At 33.4% G+C, this 19,354-nt stretch overlaps 1 protein-coding gene across 1 annotated transcript; it reads right to left on the bottom strand.

Annotated features, from left to right (window-relative positions):
• Positions 1-15,223: 15,223 nt before the first annotated feature.
• Positions 15,224-17,378, bottom strand: LOC129289628 (zinc finger protein ZAT4-like). Its single transcript, XM_054926429.1, has one exon. The coding sequence runs from the start codon at positions 16,921-16,923 to the stop codon at positions 15,412-15,414; it is 1,512 nt and encodes a 503-aa protein (XP_054782404.1). The 5' UTR covers positions 16,924-17,378; the 3' UTR covers positions 15,224-15,411.
• Positions 17,379-19,354: the final 1,976 nt, after the last annotated feature.

Raw genomic sequence — 19,354 nt, 5'->3', positions numbered from 1 at the left:
GATATTGAGCTTGTCCTATGCATATTAAGTTGTTACATTTTGACTTGATATTTGCAGGAGAATCGTTCTCTGGTCTCACACACACACATTTCTAAATTGTTGGAAAGCATGATCTTAATTTGTGAATTGGGCATTCCTTTATATTTTACTGCTATCCTCTTTAACATATATTTGGAGCAACTAGTGAGGATATTTTCATGCATGCTTAGTAGATGAATAATTAGTCAATCTAGTTGTTTTATTACTTGTTTTACTCGAGGACGAGTAAAAATCTAAGTTTGGGGGTGTGTTAACCTCTAGAAGTTCATGTTATTTCATCACATTTTCCTTAGATTCTAATCCGTTTTAGTTCAATTGTATATGTTTTTATTGTCCAAATTAGGAAAATGTGCATTTTGTTTTGGGCTTGTGTTCTTGGCTTTAATTTGATATTTTTAGCCTAATTTCATGTTATTTTGATTAGAAGCGTTTCTGGAGCTTTGTGGATATTTTTGGAAGGCGTTTGGATGAAGAAATCAAGAGCTAATTGAATGATTTTCGTTAGCTGTAAAAACAGTGCAAAACTGTCAAAGTCGTCCCAAAGTCGTGACTTTCGTTCGCGACTTTTACCGCTGTCAGAAAAACGCTGCGTCTCATTTATCAGAAATTAGTTGGTTATGATACATATAAGCTGAGAGCTCGACCCAGAACGCATTCTTCAGACTTTTAGACACTTTTGGAGCTTGGTTGTGCTAGGGTTTGGGCATTGGAAGAGTTGGGATCAAGAGATTGAAGCTTTGAAGACATTTGGAGCTCATTTTCTTTGGTTTTTCTATTCCTCTTCCCTTTCCTCTCTTGTATCTGAAATGGGTCCACTTATTTTGTATATTTATAGCTTGTGGATGATTATGAGTAGCTAAACCTTTTGTTCTAGGATTATTTGGAACCCTTGTATGGATTAACACCATATTTCTCCTCTCTTTTTGTGATTAATGATATATATGTGTTTATTTTACTCTTTCCTTAATGCTTCTACTTGATTGGCCACCATTTAGATGTTGGGTTCACTTAATTGATGCTTGAGAGGGCTAGGTTGAGTGTAGAACTTGGGTAAAATTGTGTAAGAACTTGATATTTGCATGTTGAATGGATGGTTTTGCTAGTAAGATAGAGATATACTTGCTAGCCTTGCATAGCCACATTAGGGTTGGTGTTTAAAATTGAGTTTTATTAATTGTAACAAGAGATTGGGCAATTAATTTAACTAAACACTTGTTCATGACTTGAGAGAGCTTGTCCAAGCATTTTTAGAACCCTAGGTTAGCACTTATTTTCATTAAAAGCATTTATGAGAGGAGGTAATTTTGGTATTATGAAATGCAAGGGGGACAATTAATCCTAGGTCTCAATTTGTGTTGGAAGTTTGTGAATCACTCACTTTTTTTTTATTTTCTAGTGTTAGTTTCATTTGAAAAACCATTTCACCTAACTTTGTGTAGCTCAACTTGATCAAATTTACTTAGTCTTTTGCTTGATCATTGTTTTTGAACAAATCCTCGAGGGAACAATACTTTACTTTCATTATATTACTTGCTACAACCCGTGCACTTGCGGTGAGCAACAAGTTTTTGGCGTGCACGGGTCTTTACTAAACTACGCCAAAAACTTGTTGCTCACCGCAAGTGCACGGGTCGTAGCAAGTAATATAATGAAAGTAAAGTATCGTTCCCTCAAGGATTTATTCAAAAACAATGATCAAGCAAAAGACTAAGTAAATTTGATCAAGTTGAGCTACACAAAGTTAGGTGAAATGGTTTTTCAAATGAAACTAACACTAGAAAATAAAAAAAAAGTGAGTGATTCACAAACTTCCAACACAAATTGAGACCTAGGATTAATTGTCCCCCTTGCATTTCATAACACCAAAATTACCTCCTCTCATAAATGCTTTTAATGAAAATAAGTGCTAACCTAGGGTTCTAAAAATACTTGGACAAGCTCTCTCAAGTCATGAACAAGTGTTTAGTTAAATTAATTGCCCAATCTCTTGTTACAATTAATAAAACTCAATTTTAAACACCAACCCTAATGTGGCTATGCAAGGCTAGCAAGTATATCTCTATCTTACTAGCAAAACCATCCATTCAACATGCAAATATCAAGTTCTTACACAATTTTACCCAAGTTCTACACTCAACCTAGCCCTCTCAAGCATCAATTAAGTGAACCCAACATCTAAATGGTGGCCAATCAAGTAGAAGCATTAAGGAAAGAGTAAAATAAACACATATATATCATTAATCACAAAAAGAGAGGAGAAATATGGTGTTAATCCATACAAGGGTTCCAAATAATCCTAGAACAAAGGGTTTAGCTACTCATAATCATCCACAAGCTATAAATATACAAAATAAGTGGACCCATTTCAGATACAAGAGAGGAAAGGGAAGAGGAATAGAAAAACCAAAGAAAATGAGCTCCAAATGTCTTCAAAGCTTCAATCTCTTGATCCCAACTCTTCCAATGCCCAAACCCTAGCACAACCAAGCTCCAAAAGTGTCTAAAAGTCTGAAGAATGCGTTCTGGGTTGAGCTCTCAGCTTATATGTATCATAACCAACTAATTTCTGATAAATGAGATGCAGCGTTTTTCTGACAGCGGTGAAAGTCGCGAACGAAAGTCACGACTTTGGGACGACTTTGACAGTTTTGCACTATTTTTACAGCTAACGAAAATCATTCAATTAGCTCTTGATTTCTTCATCCAAACGCCTTCTAAAAATATCCACAAAGCTCCAGAAACGCTTCTAATCAAAATAACATGAAATTAGGCTAAAAATATCAAATTAAAGCCAAGAACACAAGCCCAAAACAAAATGCACATTTTCCTAATTTGGACAATAAAAACATATACAATTGAACTAAAACGGATTAGAATCTAAGGAAAATGTGATGAAATAACATGAACTTCTAGAGGTTAACATTTGTACTGGTATTTATTGATGACATTTTGATATATTTTGAAAATGAGGAGCAGCATCCGAAGCATTTGAGGATTGTGTGACAAATTTTGAAGGACAACAAGCTTTATGCCAAGCTTAGCAAATGTGAGTTTTGGCTACGAGAGGTCTGATTTCTAGGACATGTTGTGTCAGCAGAAGGGATTGCGGTGGATCCGCATGAAGTAGATACGGTGTTGAAATGGGAGAGACCTAGTTTTGTGACTGAGATACAGAGTTTTCTAGGATTGGCTAGATATTATCGTAGATTTATCTAGGGTTTCTCTCAAATAGCTTCATCATTGACAAGGTTGACCTGAAAAGATCAGCCATTCATTTAGGATGACAAGTACAAGATCGCATTTCAAAAGTTAAAGGAGAAACTAACTACGACACTGGTATTGATTATTCCTAATCCACGATTGCCATGTGAAGTGTATACGGATGCATCTCTGATGGGTTTGGGATGTGTGTTGATGCAAGATAAGTGGGTAGTGGCTTATGCCTCTAGACAGCTCAGGCCACATGAAGAGAATTACCTGACCCATGACTTAGAGCTTGTCGTAGTTGTGTTTGCACTAAAGATTTGGTGGCATTATTTGTATGGAGCAGTGTTCAGTGTTTTTGGTGACCACAAGAGCCTGAAATATTTAATGGATGAGAAGGAACTTAATATGAGGCAGAGGAGGTGGATAGAGTTCTTGAAGGATTGTAGTTTCAAATTTAAAACCATCCGAGAAAAGCAAATGTGGTTGTAGATTCCTTAAGTTGAAAGTCATTGTATGTCGCTTGTTTAATGGTACAAGAGCACAAATTGCTGGAATCCTACTTAGATATTCAGCATGACTCACCGAAACTAGATTATAGTTTACATTCCACAAAGATTACTAATGAGTTTAGGAAAGAGTTAAGGACAGCACAAACTTTGGTTTCAGTGATGATAGATTTGTTGTGTATCGAGATCGAGTTTGTGTACTAGATGAGGGTGATTTGAGAAAGAAAATTTGAATGAAGCATATAAGAGTAGATATACAATTCACCCTGGAGCAACTAAGATGTACCAGGATATAAAGTGGTATTGGTGGTGGCCTAGAATGAAAAAGGATGTTACAGATTTTGTATCTCGGTGTTTAATTTGTCAAAAGGTTAAAATTGAGCATCAGAGGCCAGCAAGAACTTTAAAACTACTAGAGATACTGAAGTGAAAGTGGGATAGTATATCTATGGATTTTATTTCAGGATTACTAAGAACCCAATCCAGTCATGATTCTATCTGGGTGATTGTAGATAAATTGACAAAGTCAGCCCATTTTTAGCAGTGTGAATAAGTGATTCGTTGGAGAAGTTAGACACATGTGTCGTGGCACATTTTGTGCAAGCCGTGGCATATGATACAGTGATAAAACTTGGCTTTCTGTGCCACATGTCGCGACACATGGACCACGAGTCACGGCACATGGAATAAAACACTCAAAAATGACATTTTTGGCCCTATTTTGAAGTATTTTGCTTTCCAAAACTTTTCCATGCTTCCAATACCTATATAAGCCATTAAGTTTAAGCTCAAACTATCAATTTGAAGGGTTTTTATGGGATCCTAAATATTCCACAATTATTTTTAAAAGATAATTATTTTTAACCCTTATATAGATAATGTGAGCTTAAGAGCAATCCTTGCTTCTAATTATGATTTTTTGTTGTGATTATGTGGTGAATTTTTGTAATGTCAAGGTAGACATTACATTAGGTACCTTAGAGAGGCTAAGAAATCACTTAAGGGAGGAGTGATATTTATTATACTACCTTAAAGTGTTAAAGTAGTCAATACTCGGGAAAGGTAGACAAAAGTGTAAGGCATGATCTCGGTGGAAGTTCACCAATGGGGAGATGTGAACTTGTGATATTCTATGGCACATTGTGAGTATTCAGCGTTGCCTTTCGTATTATGGGCTCAGTGTACTAAAGTGGTTAGTGGATTGAGTGTTCAACACCTTTCAGTGGGGGAGAGAATTCAACATATGAAGTATGAGGTTGAGTGCCTAGGCCAAGGTAGCCCTCATATGGAGAGTAAGTCAGGCTGGCTCTGGGAAAAAGTTAGCTTTAGCTACTCAAGATTCACGTTGAAGGAGTACCCGCGGTTAGGTAGATTTGATCATGCCTTAGATTATGTTTTATGCCTGTGGAGATACAAGTGGGTATAAGGTTTACTTGCAAGCTAGAGAGTACTAAGTGGCATTTTGTTAGTCAGGAAAGGCCATACTAGCTTATATCATGTATTCATGCATTAAAAATGGCTAAATTATATACTATGTTGAATCTATTATTTATTTATTCGATTATGGCTTACTTTGTGATAATTAATGTAGATTTCTCTATTATTGAAACTGTGGTTGTCTCACCCCTTTCTTTTCAATATTTCTAGGTTCGGGTGAAGGATCCAATGGTGGATAGGGAAAGGAGAAGACCTAGGGGTTGTTTTGTGGATTGTAAAAAACTACAATTCCTTTCTTTTGAGCAAATCTATTGTAATGTATTAAGGATTAGGGTACCAGTAGGATATGATTATGTATATATGTGTGTGAATATATGTAGATCGTATGGCTTGTGTAGGAATTTTTGTTTGCTTATAGACTTGTGGCTAGGAAACTTGGTTATGGTGTGTGGTTTTAATGGATTTATTTAGTAGAACAAGTTTCTACTACAAGCAGATATTTATTTTGATATATATGTGATTCTACAAGCAAATGCAAAGTGATTGCATTGCAAATGGTGTGTTATGGGCAAACATACACCTTGGATAAAGAGAGTGGGTACGTGGGCCCCGTGGAGATCTCTGAGCCAAGTGAAAATGTTTAGCATGTGTATTCATATGTGTATATGATATTTGGAATATTTTTTGGCCATTCTTGTGTGATTTGTAAATTTTAGAGGCAAAAAGTCCATTTTAGGAAATGGCACTCAGGTGGTCAAATTTTGATATAAGAGGTTTTTCCATTATTTAAATATTCTATTAGGTACTCCTAGTCCTATTTGACATGTCTAAAGTGTTTCCACAGGTTTGTGACCATTAGGATAAGATTTGGAGAATTTTAAAAATGGTTTTTACTAAAAAACTACACTTTTGCATCTAAATGTCCAAATCTCAATCCGACCATTGGATTTCTCTAAACTTTAGGTCACAAGTAAAACTTTTTATAAGCTTCGTATGGGCTTAGGAATCACGTCGATCGGACACCAGACAGAGAAACAATGTACTTTGGAATTTGGTCCGGAGGTGCTGTCATGATAGCAACAGTGTTGATGTTAGGACATGCATGAATTTTGATCCAACCATTGGATCATTTTAAAATTTGGCACATTTGTAGTACCCTTTGAATGTGACTTGTGGGTTCTAGAATCGCTCTGATTGGAGGTTGGATGATGAAATGGTGCACTCCAAAAGTTATTTCGGAGGTGCTGTCATGACAGCTAAAAATCTGTCATGACAACTAAAAAAAAATGGCCAAACTTGTAACATGTCCAATTTTTAATCCGATCGTTAGATCTTTTTAAAATTTGGTACACTACTAGTAATCATTAAGAATGACCTGTGAGCTTTAAAATTATTTCGATTAAGGACCGGATGACAAAATGGCACCCCCCGGAAGTTGGCCTGGGAGGGCTATCATGACAATAATTTAATACTGTCATGTTAGTATCTTTTTACCCGCTTTTGCCTAGCTTACTTCCGTACACTATAGGTAAAACCTATAAAGTTTTTTTAAAGATTTTAAATGTTTATTTTGTGATGGTGTATCTGTTTAGTAATTTAAATGATTTGTTTCCTAAGTTGGTTTTAGGATCAACTCCTTAATTATACTTAGTTTATTTGAATTGTGTGATTTTTGGATAACACTCGAGGCAAGTGTTACAACTCTCATTCACACGTGGACAATAGTGATCCAAACATGGATGAACTATCTTCATTTTACCTCACTTATCACTTTATATTAATCTAAGCATGGACAAACTAGGGATCAAGTGTTGATAGAACTCATTTATTACACACTTTTTTATGTTAATTTGAAATATTTATCATGTGTTATTAGCTCAAAGTGTACACACATTGCATTAAAATTAGAATTTTGCCTAAGTGTCTATATTTTATACACTAGGGGTATTTTGGTTCAAAAATAAACTTTTGAACAAACATATGAAAAAATTAGAAAGAATGTATTTTAAGTGCAAAACAATATTTTTCAAATTAGATTTTATAAATTTATTTTAGTTTAAGAGTAATTAAATAAAAGTCAACACTTTTCATTGACTTTCTTAAGTATGCTTAATTTACCTAGTTTTAGGTTTGTATTTGTGTGAAAATTTTTGTATGATTTTGTGCACCCAAAGACTTGGATATTTTAATAAATTCTCCCTTATAAATATGAACACAAAACTATACTTTAATTAGATTTTATGATGTCACAAGTTATTAAATTGAATTATGTGTATTTTGTAACATATGACATGTACACTTGTGCATCAATAGGGCAAGGAGGTCAAAGCTTCAAGGACTTAAATCTTAACATGTGAGGAAATCTATCTCCTTAGTTGGGTGGAGTAGATCTAATTAAAATGTCAATGAAGCATGGTATTAATTTGATACACATTAGAATCATCTACAAGCCAATAGGAGAGTGACATTTAGCAAGCCTTTCTTCCATGTGACTTAGACCCATTTGTACCATATGTCATGGTGCATAGCACAATTTTAAGAAAATTAATTATTTTTTTCTTATACATAGGTATGATGTCTACGCTTCAATGAGGCTTTTTAATTAAACTTTTAATGTATATTTAACATGTTTTCAACAAAGTCGGGATCTCACATTTTTAAAACAAAGTAAGGGCTTATATATATGTATTGTGTTGTAATTGTTTTGTGATGTATGGTTAGTGTAAGTGAAGTCCGAAGTGATTGGTGGGACTTTACACCTTCATTGTGGTAGATGGCATAGTGAATTCTTAAGATAAACTTTAGGCCTCACTTGATGCCCAATCCGCTTAAACTCCAATATAACTCTCTTTCAAGGCTGTCTAATGATCCAATAATTTCATTAGTGTCTTAAACACATCATTAATTCATTAATCATCCAAATTTACTAATTTACCTTTTTTAACACCTTGAACATCAATATTTGAAATTGAGGATGTTAAACATTGCATTAGCCTAATAGTACTTTAGCAGTTCTTGTTCATTCAACACCATCCTTGCTATTTCTTCTAATGTTTGATTCTTTCTCTACACAACTCTATTTTGTTGAGGAGTTCTTGATACTAAGAATTCATGACTAATTCCCTATTCTTCACAATATACTTTGTAAATTGATTATTGCCTTTAACTAGTTTATATTGTCTTTTTAACTTTTTTTTGGCTTTCTCTAGGTCACTTTCTAAATCGAGTGTTAACTAGTTTTGAAACTGTACAACCGCTTTAGAAAGTTACAAACTTTCTAAACATCTCTTCCCTAAACCAACTTTTGAACCAATTTAGATAAGCATTATTAACCAATTTTAAAATGATTTTTCCTACTAGTGACTGTGATCCTTTATTGGTTCCTAGCTACATCATTTTTGACCTCTACCAACATTTTGTTTTGTAATAGTTTTAAAAGTGCTGCCAAATATATGAATAAGCAATAATTTTTATGTTTTGCTATTGTTCCCTACTTTATACAACTATTTCGCAATAAATTAAAACTATACTCCAAAGTGGAATAGAAATGTTGCCTATTTTATTGCTAAAATTGAAAAATGTTGCTTATAATATTTCTTTGGATTAAGGTGCATTTTTGCTCTTAGACTATTATTTGAAGAGCACCCAGTGTCCTAAACTAATTATCATAGCAATTTTACCCCTAAAGTAATTAAAGCGTAGTATATTTGCCTCTGACATTAAATACCTCAACATTAACCATTAAATTTGCTTATTATTAGGACTTAATTTTGATAAAAAAATCCAATTGTCATTCCAAATGGATCCCAATTAAGGTATATTTTTATTTTTAAATTATTTTTAAAGGAGCACCCAATGTTATAAACTATTTGTATTGTAGAAATTTCGCCTCTCCAATAATTAAAACATAACAAAAAATAAATGTTGTCTTTAAATATTCTTTTTTGCAACACATAAGAATTGTTGCCTATTGTTTACCAATAAATAAATAAATAACTATTTTCTTTCATTGTATCCACTTTTAAAATATTCTTATTATTTTATTTATTATTTAATAAATTTAATAGTTTATTTATTAAATTAATTCAAAAGTTACTTTAAAAATTATCTCTATATATAATATTTTGCAAAAATTATTTTAATATTAATTTTGGAAAAGTGGTTAGAGTTACAATTTACATTCAAGAGATGTAAGGTTCAAATCATAGGAGAAATATTAGATTTTTCTTATTTCATGTTGACTCAACAATTCTTAGCTATTGCTTATTCCTATAGAAAAGCAACATTTTAAAATTGTTGCAATATGTTAATGTGAAAATGGGTGTCTATTATCTTATTACAAGGCAACACTTTTTTATAAAGTGTTGCTTAAAACTTAAAAAACTACTAGTTCAGACAATAAGTAATGTTGGAATATGTAACAATTGAAAAATGTTATCTAAAGTCAAAGACAATAGTTTTATTAGTTATATTAACATTTTTGAATTGTTGTTATAAAGAAAAATTGTTTATTATATTTTTAAACAAAAATAACAATTTAACTCCCTTTCCTTGGTTCCAATAAAGCAGTTCGAGGTGTCTTATAATAGAGATTGAAGGGAGTAGATTTTAAAGACAACGAGAACAAAACTAAACAACTCCCAAGTAACCTAATTATCTAGATCCATTAACTCCTTTAAATTTTGAGAAGAATCAATGAAAATACAGAGCATATATAGATAAAGAAGGTCACAAAACTGATCTACATATAGCAAGTCGATTAGCATATTGATTGATTTCATAGCCAATAATAATGTCTCAGTCCATAGCAAGATATCTCATAATTTCCCCAGCGAGGTATCTCATTAACTTCTATGACATTTTTCCAAAGCAAGGCATATGTCTCATTGACTTCATGGCAAGTTCATGGAAACCGCAACTCTAACACATTAATTTTATAGTGACCTTCATAAAAAAAGCCATTACATACAATATTGGAAAATGACAATCAAGTCCCAAAAGACCAATTTTATACCAGTTAAGTTCCAAGTAATTTTAAAAGGCCAATAACGTCCCATGCTGTTTTTCACAAATCAGAGTTCTAATAAAAAAGATGAAAATGCCCCTATAATTATTGACTCAAGGAAGCTTTATTCTCTGTTGAGTTTGTTTGGCTGGTGCATTTAGACATGTTTTTTTTTTTTTTGCAAATCCCTGCATCTGAACAAAAAAGTTGACTCCATTAAGGTCCGATTTCTTGCAAAACGGCTCTCATAAGGAAGAAGAGAGAATAATTTTTTGTAACTGAACATGAAAGATTTTTTTTTATTTCACGTCTCTAAAAATTTGGCATGAAGATTCGACATTTTGCAGCTAAAAGTGTAAGAATTTATCATCGAGTGTCCATATTTTAAGATGGAACATTCTCACTGTCTCACTGATGCAAAAATCACTTATGTCAAAAGTAACTTGTTTCTAAGTGATATATTATTACATTTTAATTTGGTAAGTTTGCAAGTTCAAGAATTAAATAGTTCTTTGATCTAAAATTTCATTTACAAGTTGCAAATTATTCCTAATGAAGTTGCAAAATTTGGTGTCTCAGTTGCAAAATACTAGAACATTGTCCTAAAAGTATAACTCTTGTAAGAATCTAATAGTTCTTCGATTCACAATTTCAAATACCAGTTGCAAATTGTTTCTAAGGAAGTTGCAAAACTTGGTGTCTCAGTTGCAAATTACTGGAACATTGTCCTAAAAGAATAACTCTTGTAAGAATTTAATAGTTACTCAATCCAAAATATCGAGTACCAGCTGCAAATGCTTCCTAAGGAAGTTGCAAAATTTAGTGTCTCAGTTGTAAATTACTGGAACGTTGTCCTAAAAAATTTAACTTTTCTACAAATTTAATAGTTTTTTGATCAAAAATTTTGAGTACTAGTTGCAAATTATTCCTAAGAAAGTTGCAAAATTGGGTGTTTCAGTTGCACATTAATGAAATATTGTCCTAAAAGAATAACTCTTGTAAGAATTTAATAGTTCTTCGATCCAACATATCGACTACCAAATGCAAATTGTTCCTAAGAAAGTTGCAAAATTTGATGTCTCAGTTGCAAATTACTGGAACATTGTCCTAAAAGATTTAACTTTTCTACAAATTTAATAGTTCTTCGATCCAAAATTTTGAGTACTAGTTGCAAACTATTCCTAAGGAACTTGCAAAATTTGGTGTCTCAGTTGCAAAATACTAAAATGTTATCCTAAAAGAATAACTCTTGTAAGAATTTAATAGTTCTTCGATCCAAAATTTCGTGTATAAGTTATAAATTATTCCTAAAGAAGTTCCAAAATTTAGTGTCTCAGTTGCAAATTACTGGAGCCATGTCGTAAAAGATTTAACTCTTGTAAGAATTTAATAGTTCTTCGATCCAAAATTTTGAGTACCAGTTGCAAAATTTTCCTAACGAAGTTGCAAAATTTGGTGTCTCAGTTGCAAATTACTGGAGCTTTATCCCAGAATAATAACTTTTTTAAGAAATTCAGTAGTTACCCCACCCAAAATTTTGACAAACAGTTGCGACATTGGCTATATATAATTGATTTGGTTGCTTGTTCAGCTTACTTGATAGTCACAAAGAGTGTTTTATATCACTTCACTTGTCCTAAAATAATAATGAAATTAGAAAATTCCATGATTCATTTGTTACATTGAATTGGATCAACATATGATTAAAGTAATATAAGTAACAGCCCAGCTGTTTCAATTGGCAGGAAATACATGTTATATAGATAATTTTTGCCACTCGCATTGAATCATTAGCTTCTATAAGACTACTGAATTTTCCTTCATTTTTTTTAGAAACTCTTTTTTGAAGTTGTCGTATCCAGACTTCTTTTTTGTTGTAGCTTTCTTGTTGTCCATAATTTCTTGGTGTCTCAGTTGCAAATTACTTTTTTCTAGTCTGCAACAAAAGCAAATGAAACAGATTCAACCAAATGTTACACCCAAAAACACACCACATACATATACACTGACATGGAATAGTGAACATGTAGGGTAGCAGCTTTTAATGGATTAATTAAAACTTTGGCAAATATGAGAGAGGAGAAAGGGGCTAATAGTGGTCATTTTCAAAAATATAAGGCCACTATGATTATAGATAAGCTAAACGTAAAGGACATGTATAAGCAGTGATTACAGTCCCAAGCCACATCATTACAAATATCATCCTAATACAAATGTAAAGAATGCACATACCAAACACCACCTAAAAGATTCTTCATATTTCAATGTATCTCATCATAGTTTGGCTACTATAATCATAAATGGGTAGGGTACCAATGCACATATTATCTCTTGGTGCAACAAACTTAGAACCTCACATGAGAGGAAGCAAAACAAACATAGAAGATTGCCTAAAAGATATGAACAAGAACCGGGTCTTACAAAATGCTACTCAAATTGGAAACACCATAGTGATATGCCATATTCTGTTACAAAAATTAACACCTAAATAGAAGCATAAGCCTACACTTAAACAACTATTTGCATAACAACATTGCAAAGCTGATGAATTGACCAGTCTGCATCTTAATATAGACCTTTAAAGTTAATAAAACACAAAACAACAAGATCAAATGCTAATTACCATTAGATAAAGTCACTCGCATTCACTATAATGAGTTCATAACACAAACTAGTTTAAAAATAGCATAAAATTACTATATGGCTAACTGACAAGCTTTTCTTCTATTTAAGAAGGCATATCATGTTATTCTTACAAGAAATCCTAGAAGATGGAAAACGAGTAACTAATGGGGTATGATATTGATTATGTCAAACTTATTTATAGAGCTGCCATTACATCACAATTGTAGTGATAACAACTTCTGAATGACATGGAATGTAATTCACACTTCATGATTTGGAAGACATTTTATTAAATATTAAAATATTTTTATTTGATTCTGAATTTATGACAATATACTAATAAAGCAGATGTGTATATATCTACGTATGTGTGCATGTATATGTATAACGGGCTAAAATCATATTCAACTTCTTCTAATTTGATAAGTATTTGTAGTCAAATTTCATGTAAAACACATGTCAAACACTTAATTTATCTCCACTTTGTGTATCCACAAAACTAATTGTCAACTAGAAACTGCATAAAATAAGCAATAACTTATGGTCTCAGCAATAAATACGTTACTAGCCTTAGTTTCTGCCAATGACAGACAAAAGTAACAATTGGACTAATGGCAATTTTAAGCCTGCTTGAAATGTGCTTGAAAGGGATACGAAGTACTGATATTTATGGTTAGATAAAATAAAAGGCTGCACATGTACCCATCATCAGATTAAATAGTTCCCCTGTCATTCTTTTTTGCAATTTCACACATGTAAAAGTTGCTAACCTATTGCTCTATCATGGGATAGAACCCTTTACAAGATCCCTGCATCCTGTAGCTTGCTTCTGTAACTTTGTTTTTTGCATTTAACTATGATTGGCTCTTAAATATGATATAGAACCAAAGTCCATCTGCCAAATCAAATATCCTCAAGCTCAATTCCAATATAGAAAACACAGAAACTAAAAAGTTTGCTGTTAAAAGATTCATACATACTTCTTCCAACTTAAAGAACTCATGTTTGAAGCTAGAGTATACAGGTAACTTAAGGATAGTTAGACAAAACATAAACAGTAATAGACGCAAAGGTTATGTGAAATCAATGGAAAACCATAACTTATGCAAGAAGACAGAAGCACACGAATGACATACTGACTTTCAAGAAAGGGCAAAGAGAAAACAGAGAAGAGACGAGGAGTAATATATAAAGATGACAAGATGAGAATAGACACAGATGAGAAGCAATGTATCGACAAATCAATCAAAACAGCTTGCATTGAGGAAGAGAAGCTTTTCTACGGTCAATCAATCGAAAGAGCTCATGCTAGGGCAGAGAAGCTTTCCTCTGATCAATCAATTGAAATAGCTCCTTGGTAAGGCAAAGAAGATTAGAAGAGAGCTCGTCGCTAGGGCAAAGAAGAGAGCTCGTCGCACACATAGGAACTCATTAGCAAGGCAGAGAAGAAACCGAGCAGAGATGAGAGCTCGTCCTACATAGGATCTTGTTCCGGCAGAGAAGAAAACGAGCATTTAACAATTACTTGAGAAGAAGGGTGTTTCAGTCTTTTCCCGTGACACCAAAATACCACTTAAGGACTCTAGGACTTCATTAAACTTTTAGAATTACTTGGGACTTAACTGGTATAAAATTAGTCTTTTGGGAAGAGAGCTCGTCGCACACATAGGAACTCATTAGCAAGGCAGAGAAGAAACCGAGCAGAGATGAGAGCTCGTCCTACATAGGATCTTGTTCCGGCAGAGAAGAAAACGAGCATTTAACAATTACTTGAGAAGAAGGGTGTTTCAGTCTTTTCCCGTGACACCAAAATACCACTTAAGGACTCTAGGACTTCATTGACCTTTTAGAATTACTTGGGACTTAACTGGTATAAAATTAGTCTTTTGGGACTTGATTGTCATTTTCCCTACAATATTTCTACATAAATACTGTTGATATGTTCAAGTTTTTTTTTTTTTTCAATAAAGTAAACCCTTTAACACAATCAAACTGTGTATTGCAAATCATAAATCCTCCAAATTAAAGCCTCGATCAATCCCCTGATCTCAATTGATGGAACCATCAAAATCCAAACGAATTTAATTTTGCTTTCATTGTAGCAAACTCCAACTGCTACATACTGTTTTCCCTTTATATATATACACCATCTTATTCTATATCTCTCTCTTATTTTATAATCATTTTTCAAATGTTTAACTTCACAGAATCTAGATTCCAGGAGTTATGTACACAAAAGTTTCTTAAATGTTTAAATTCCATCAAATTTGAACAAGACCTTCTCTATGTTGAAACAAAAAGAGAGTACTAAGTAGAACAAATACTATATAACTTTTTTTTTTTGGGTCAAAGGAGCATCAATATCTTTAAAACTGTATTAATCACAAGACTGATGACTCAACTATAAGGAAAAGAAATGTATAAAGTATAAGATCAAAACTCTATGATCATGGTAACTTTTGTCATAATTAATTACAGTTTCCCTGTCCACAACATAAGGTAAAATAACAAAAATAAAATCCAAACCGATTATTGGATATTGAGATCGATCTTCACTTTTGTGCTTTTGTTTTGTCCTGTGTAAAAAATTCATCATTGTGGTTCAGCTCCCACACCAGTGGTTGAACCAATCCCTACCTGCAACCATGGGGAAGAACTCCCACCTATGTTCATGTCCTTTAGCTCACTTAGCTTCGCTAACTTCACCTTACTGTCAGCTTCATCTTCAACATTCTCCATCGAAACATTACTGTCATTGTTAATTTTTTCTTCTTCGTTGTCATTTTCAGTTTCATAGTGATGCTGGTGCTGATGGTGCTGTAATTCGCGGTTGCTTGGGCTGTGACATTGACTGTTAGAATTATTAATTTTATCCTTCTCCTTTGTCGTCGTTCCTCCTAACCATGGCTGTAAGAAAATTTCCGTTGACAAGTCCCGCCGTGCCGGATCACCGGCTGGAGCTGGAAGGTTGAGGTCGAGCTTCAGATCAAGTGGCTCCGAGTTATCAAACTTGGGAATTTGATTCAACCGCTCCATATGGTCTTGAAACTGCTGAAACCTAGCCAATGTGGACGATGCTGGTGCGTTTGGTGTGATCCAATGACACCTCTTGTGTCCTCCTAAGGCTTGTCCCGACGAGAAAGTCCGGTGACATATAGAACATTCATGAACTTTGGATTTTCTTTTGGACGAAGACGACGCCATTAATAATGTGGCATTATTATTGGAAGGATGATCATGAACGGTCGAGTTTGATTTTATAGGAAGAAACTCTTCATGGGTTATGACATCATCGTCTTTATCTTCAAGATGGTCGAGTCTCGAAGCAAAACAGCCTTTAACTTTCTTGTGGCTGGCTCTATGGCCACCTAACGCTTGATGAGAATTGAAGATTTTCTTGCATGCTTTGCATTCAAACAAGCCTTTAGGAACCACACTTTTGGCTTTATGATTATCCACGGGAGGAACACAGTAAGATACTGGGGTGATGAAGTTTATGGGGTTCCTTCTTTCCTCGTCTCGGCTCGCCGAGGCACTGGACTCCTCCGGATCGGTGGCGGCAGCGAGAGGACCGACAATGGCGTTGGACAACATCATGAGACAGTTTGCTAGGTCTTCTTCTTCACTTGAAGGACATATAGAGTTCAAGGTACCAAATTTGGGTCTGAATGATCTCTTACGTTTCGACCATCTGCAACCCCTCTGGCCACCCACGACATCCTCGCCATCATACTCACCGTCCGACATCGGCGAAGAAACCGGGGACGACTCCACATCGTCGGAGGTGCATTTTCCATGTTCAAGAAAGGACTTCCACGACAAGAACTCTTTACCGCAATTCTCACATACCCTACAACTCTTCAATCTATTAGGGTTTGTTCTTAGAGTATACATGCGTTTCATGCTCGGTGGCCCGCTGCCGCCTTGCTTTTCTTCCCAGTCACTCGCAGCATCCTCATCGTCGTCGAGGTTCCAGCTCGCGTCGCCGATGCCATGCGCCCTCATGTGACCACCCAGCGCTCTCCCACACCCGAAACTTTTCTTACAGATCTTGCAGAAATGCTTCAAGTTTGATTGATGTTGCTGATTGACCGTCAAAGCCATATACAATCAGAGGATCGGAGAGGATGAGAATTAAAGGAAAGGAAAGGAAAGGAAAGGAAAAGAAAATTAAACGAAGCACGAGGAAGGAGGGGGGGGGAGGAAGGTGGGTTAATTAAGAAAGGAAGGTATATAGAAGAAGAAGGAACGAGTTATTTGGTTCCTATTGTAGTGAAAATTGTTGGGAATTTGGATGGTGAGAATTGAGGGGTAATTAAGAGTCCTGATTTTTAGTTAAGGAGAATGGTTGAAGATGAAACGTGGGGATGAGAGAGATTGAGAGAGAGAGAACCTGGTTTGAATGTGAGAGTTGTTTGACTGTAAGAGAGTGTGGTGACTCGTGACAAATGGAAGGACGATGAGAAGGTGACAGACTTTTTCTGCCACTCTGTTAGTCAAAGCTTCCAAACATTGTTTTGCGTTTAGTGTCTCTGCTTGTCTCTGATAATGACGTAAAAGGAGAGAATTACTTCTAAAGCCCAAGTTGGGGGGAAAAAAGGGGAAATATTATTGACGAATTTCTTATAGAATTTAATTTGTCAAAACAGTAGTTTCATTTGTTAATTTGTTAATTTTTACTTTTTAAAAATATTTGTCAGATATTAAATTCTTTTAGGGGTACTTCATTAAAATTTTCCCTTAAAAATAGTGCCTCGATGAAAATTATTGTAGAATTTGATGGCCATCATGTAAAAATGGAATTCTGATATATCAAAATGAAAAAAATGTAATATTATTATATTTTTGTTAGCTTTATTCCATAATAGTTATTTTTTTGCTTTTATCTTATAATAACAAAAAATAGTTTTAAAACCATTGTTCTGATCCATTATTTTCTATTTCTAGGAAGAACATATTATATTTTGCAAACTAAACAAGTCCTCATAAAAGTGAGCATTAGAACGACCTCACTTGAACATGATCTATTCTGTAGGCTCGTACCTTTGTGTCCTTGAGTTTCAAAAACAAGTACTATGTAAAAATGAGAATTAATGGCAAATTTATATCAAAGGATCTAAATATGATGAAAATTACCATGATAATTCTTAAAACATGGAATAAGGTTTGAAAGTTACTATACCTAAAATTATTTAAGATTATTATATTCTTAAGAATTGAAAGTAAAATTTCGTTTTATTTCAAAATAAATCTTAAAAAATTGATCATTTCTTTTGGAAGTAAAGTTATTATAGCTTTTAAAAACGTAATAAACAATTTTTTAATACTGGGTCATCGGATGCAATTTTCACTATGGAGAAAAACATGTTAATTTTTGGCTGTGTGACAGTGAGAGTGGTTCTAACTGCCATACCTACTATTGATATCGCTTCAATTCCAAGCCAAGTAAACCATCCTCTGATTTCCCATGTCTGTCGGTTGGTTTAATCTGTTGAGTTTTAACCTTAAACATTACATTTATTTATACATACATTGTATGTATAATATATTTTCAGTATCAATCATGTTTTGTCTGGTGAATAATATCAATTAAATACTATGTTATTGGCCACCTCTCATCTAAAATATATGAACTAAGTATGAATACATATTATAAGGCAAAGCTTTTTTCTTTTCTTAAACATCATTTGAATCTTACAGCTCTATTTACATCCTATTTCACCCTTACTTTTTTATCAAAACTCATCTCGTTAAAACATAGCCCTTTTTTTTATGTGCCAAAATAATAAATTTATAACAATAATTAGATCCTTACAAATTTTTCTAAATAATCAGTTGTAAATATTAATTCAAACAATTATAAATTCAAGAGGTCTAACTGCAAATAAGATATTTAAATTTTAAATATAATTCTCATTTTTCAGTTGGAATTCCTGTTTAGATCAATAGTTACAATTTATTTTAAAAAAAATTCTTGAGGACTTAACTATCATAAATTCACTATTGGGACTTTATTGTCATTCTCATTTTATTTTCTGACAAAATATATTATACTTTTCAGATTTGAAACTAAGATATGCATTTAATATGAAACAAAACAAGGATTAAGTTCCAATAGAATTGATTAAAAAACGATCTTTCAATCTTCAATAATATGTTTATAGCTAGACTGAAATCAGGCTTGAGACAAATTACAAATATAAAAAGTTAGAGTTAGTTTTAGAATTTAATATTTTTATTAGATGTTCTTGTTAATTTTATATTTTACTACGAGTTATAATTTTTTGCAGAGAGTAAAATTAGGTTTTTACCTTCTTTTTTTGGCCAGATTTTCTTTAATTTCCCTTCTTTTAATAGACATATATTTTGTTTAGTTATAATTAATATTCAAGTACGGATCTTGAATGAGTCAATTATTTTAAAAAAAATATGTTCAAATAGATAACAACCTGTGGCATATGTTTGAAGCAAGAGTCAAAGCGGAAGCTATATATATCTCTTCAAATTAGACTAAGGAGAAATATATTATTATCCC

This window comes from Prosopis cineraria, unplaced genomic scaffold, assembly GCF_029017545.1.
Source record: "Prosopis cineraria cultivar Desert tree isolate PC_DT_omini unplaced genomic scaffold, ASM2901754v1 PC12, whole genome shotgun sequence".
Taxonomy (NCBI): domain Eukaryota; kingdom Viridiplantae; phylum Streptophyta; class Magnoliopsida; order Fabales; family Fabaceae; genus Prosopis; species Prosopis cineraria.
The sequence above is the reverse complement of the archived record's forward strand: the minus strand, read 5'-3'. Positions and strand labels throughout refer to the sequence as shown.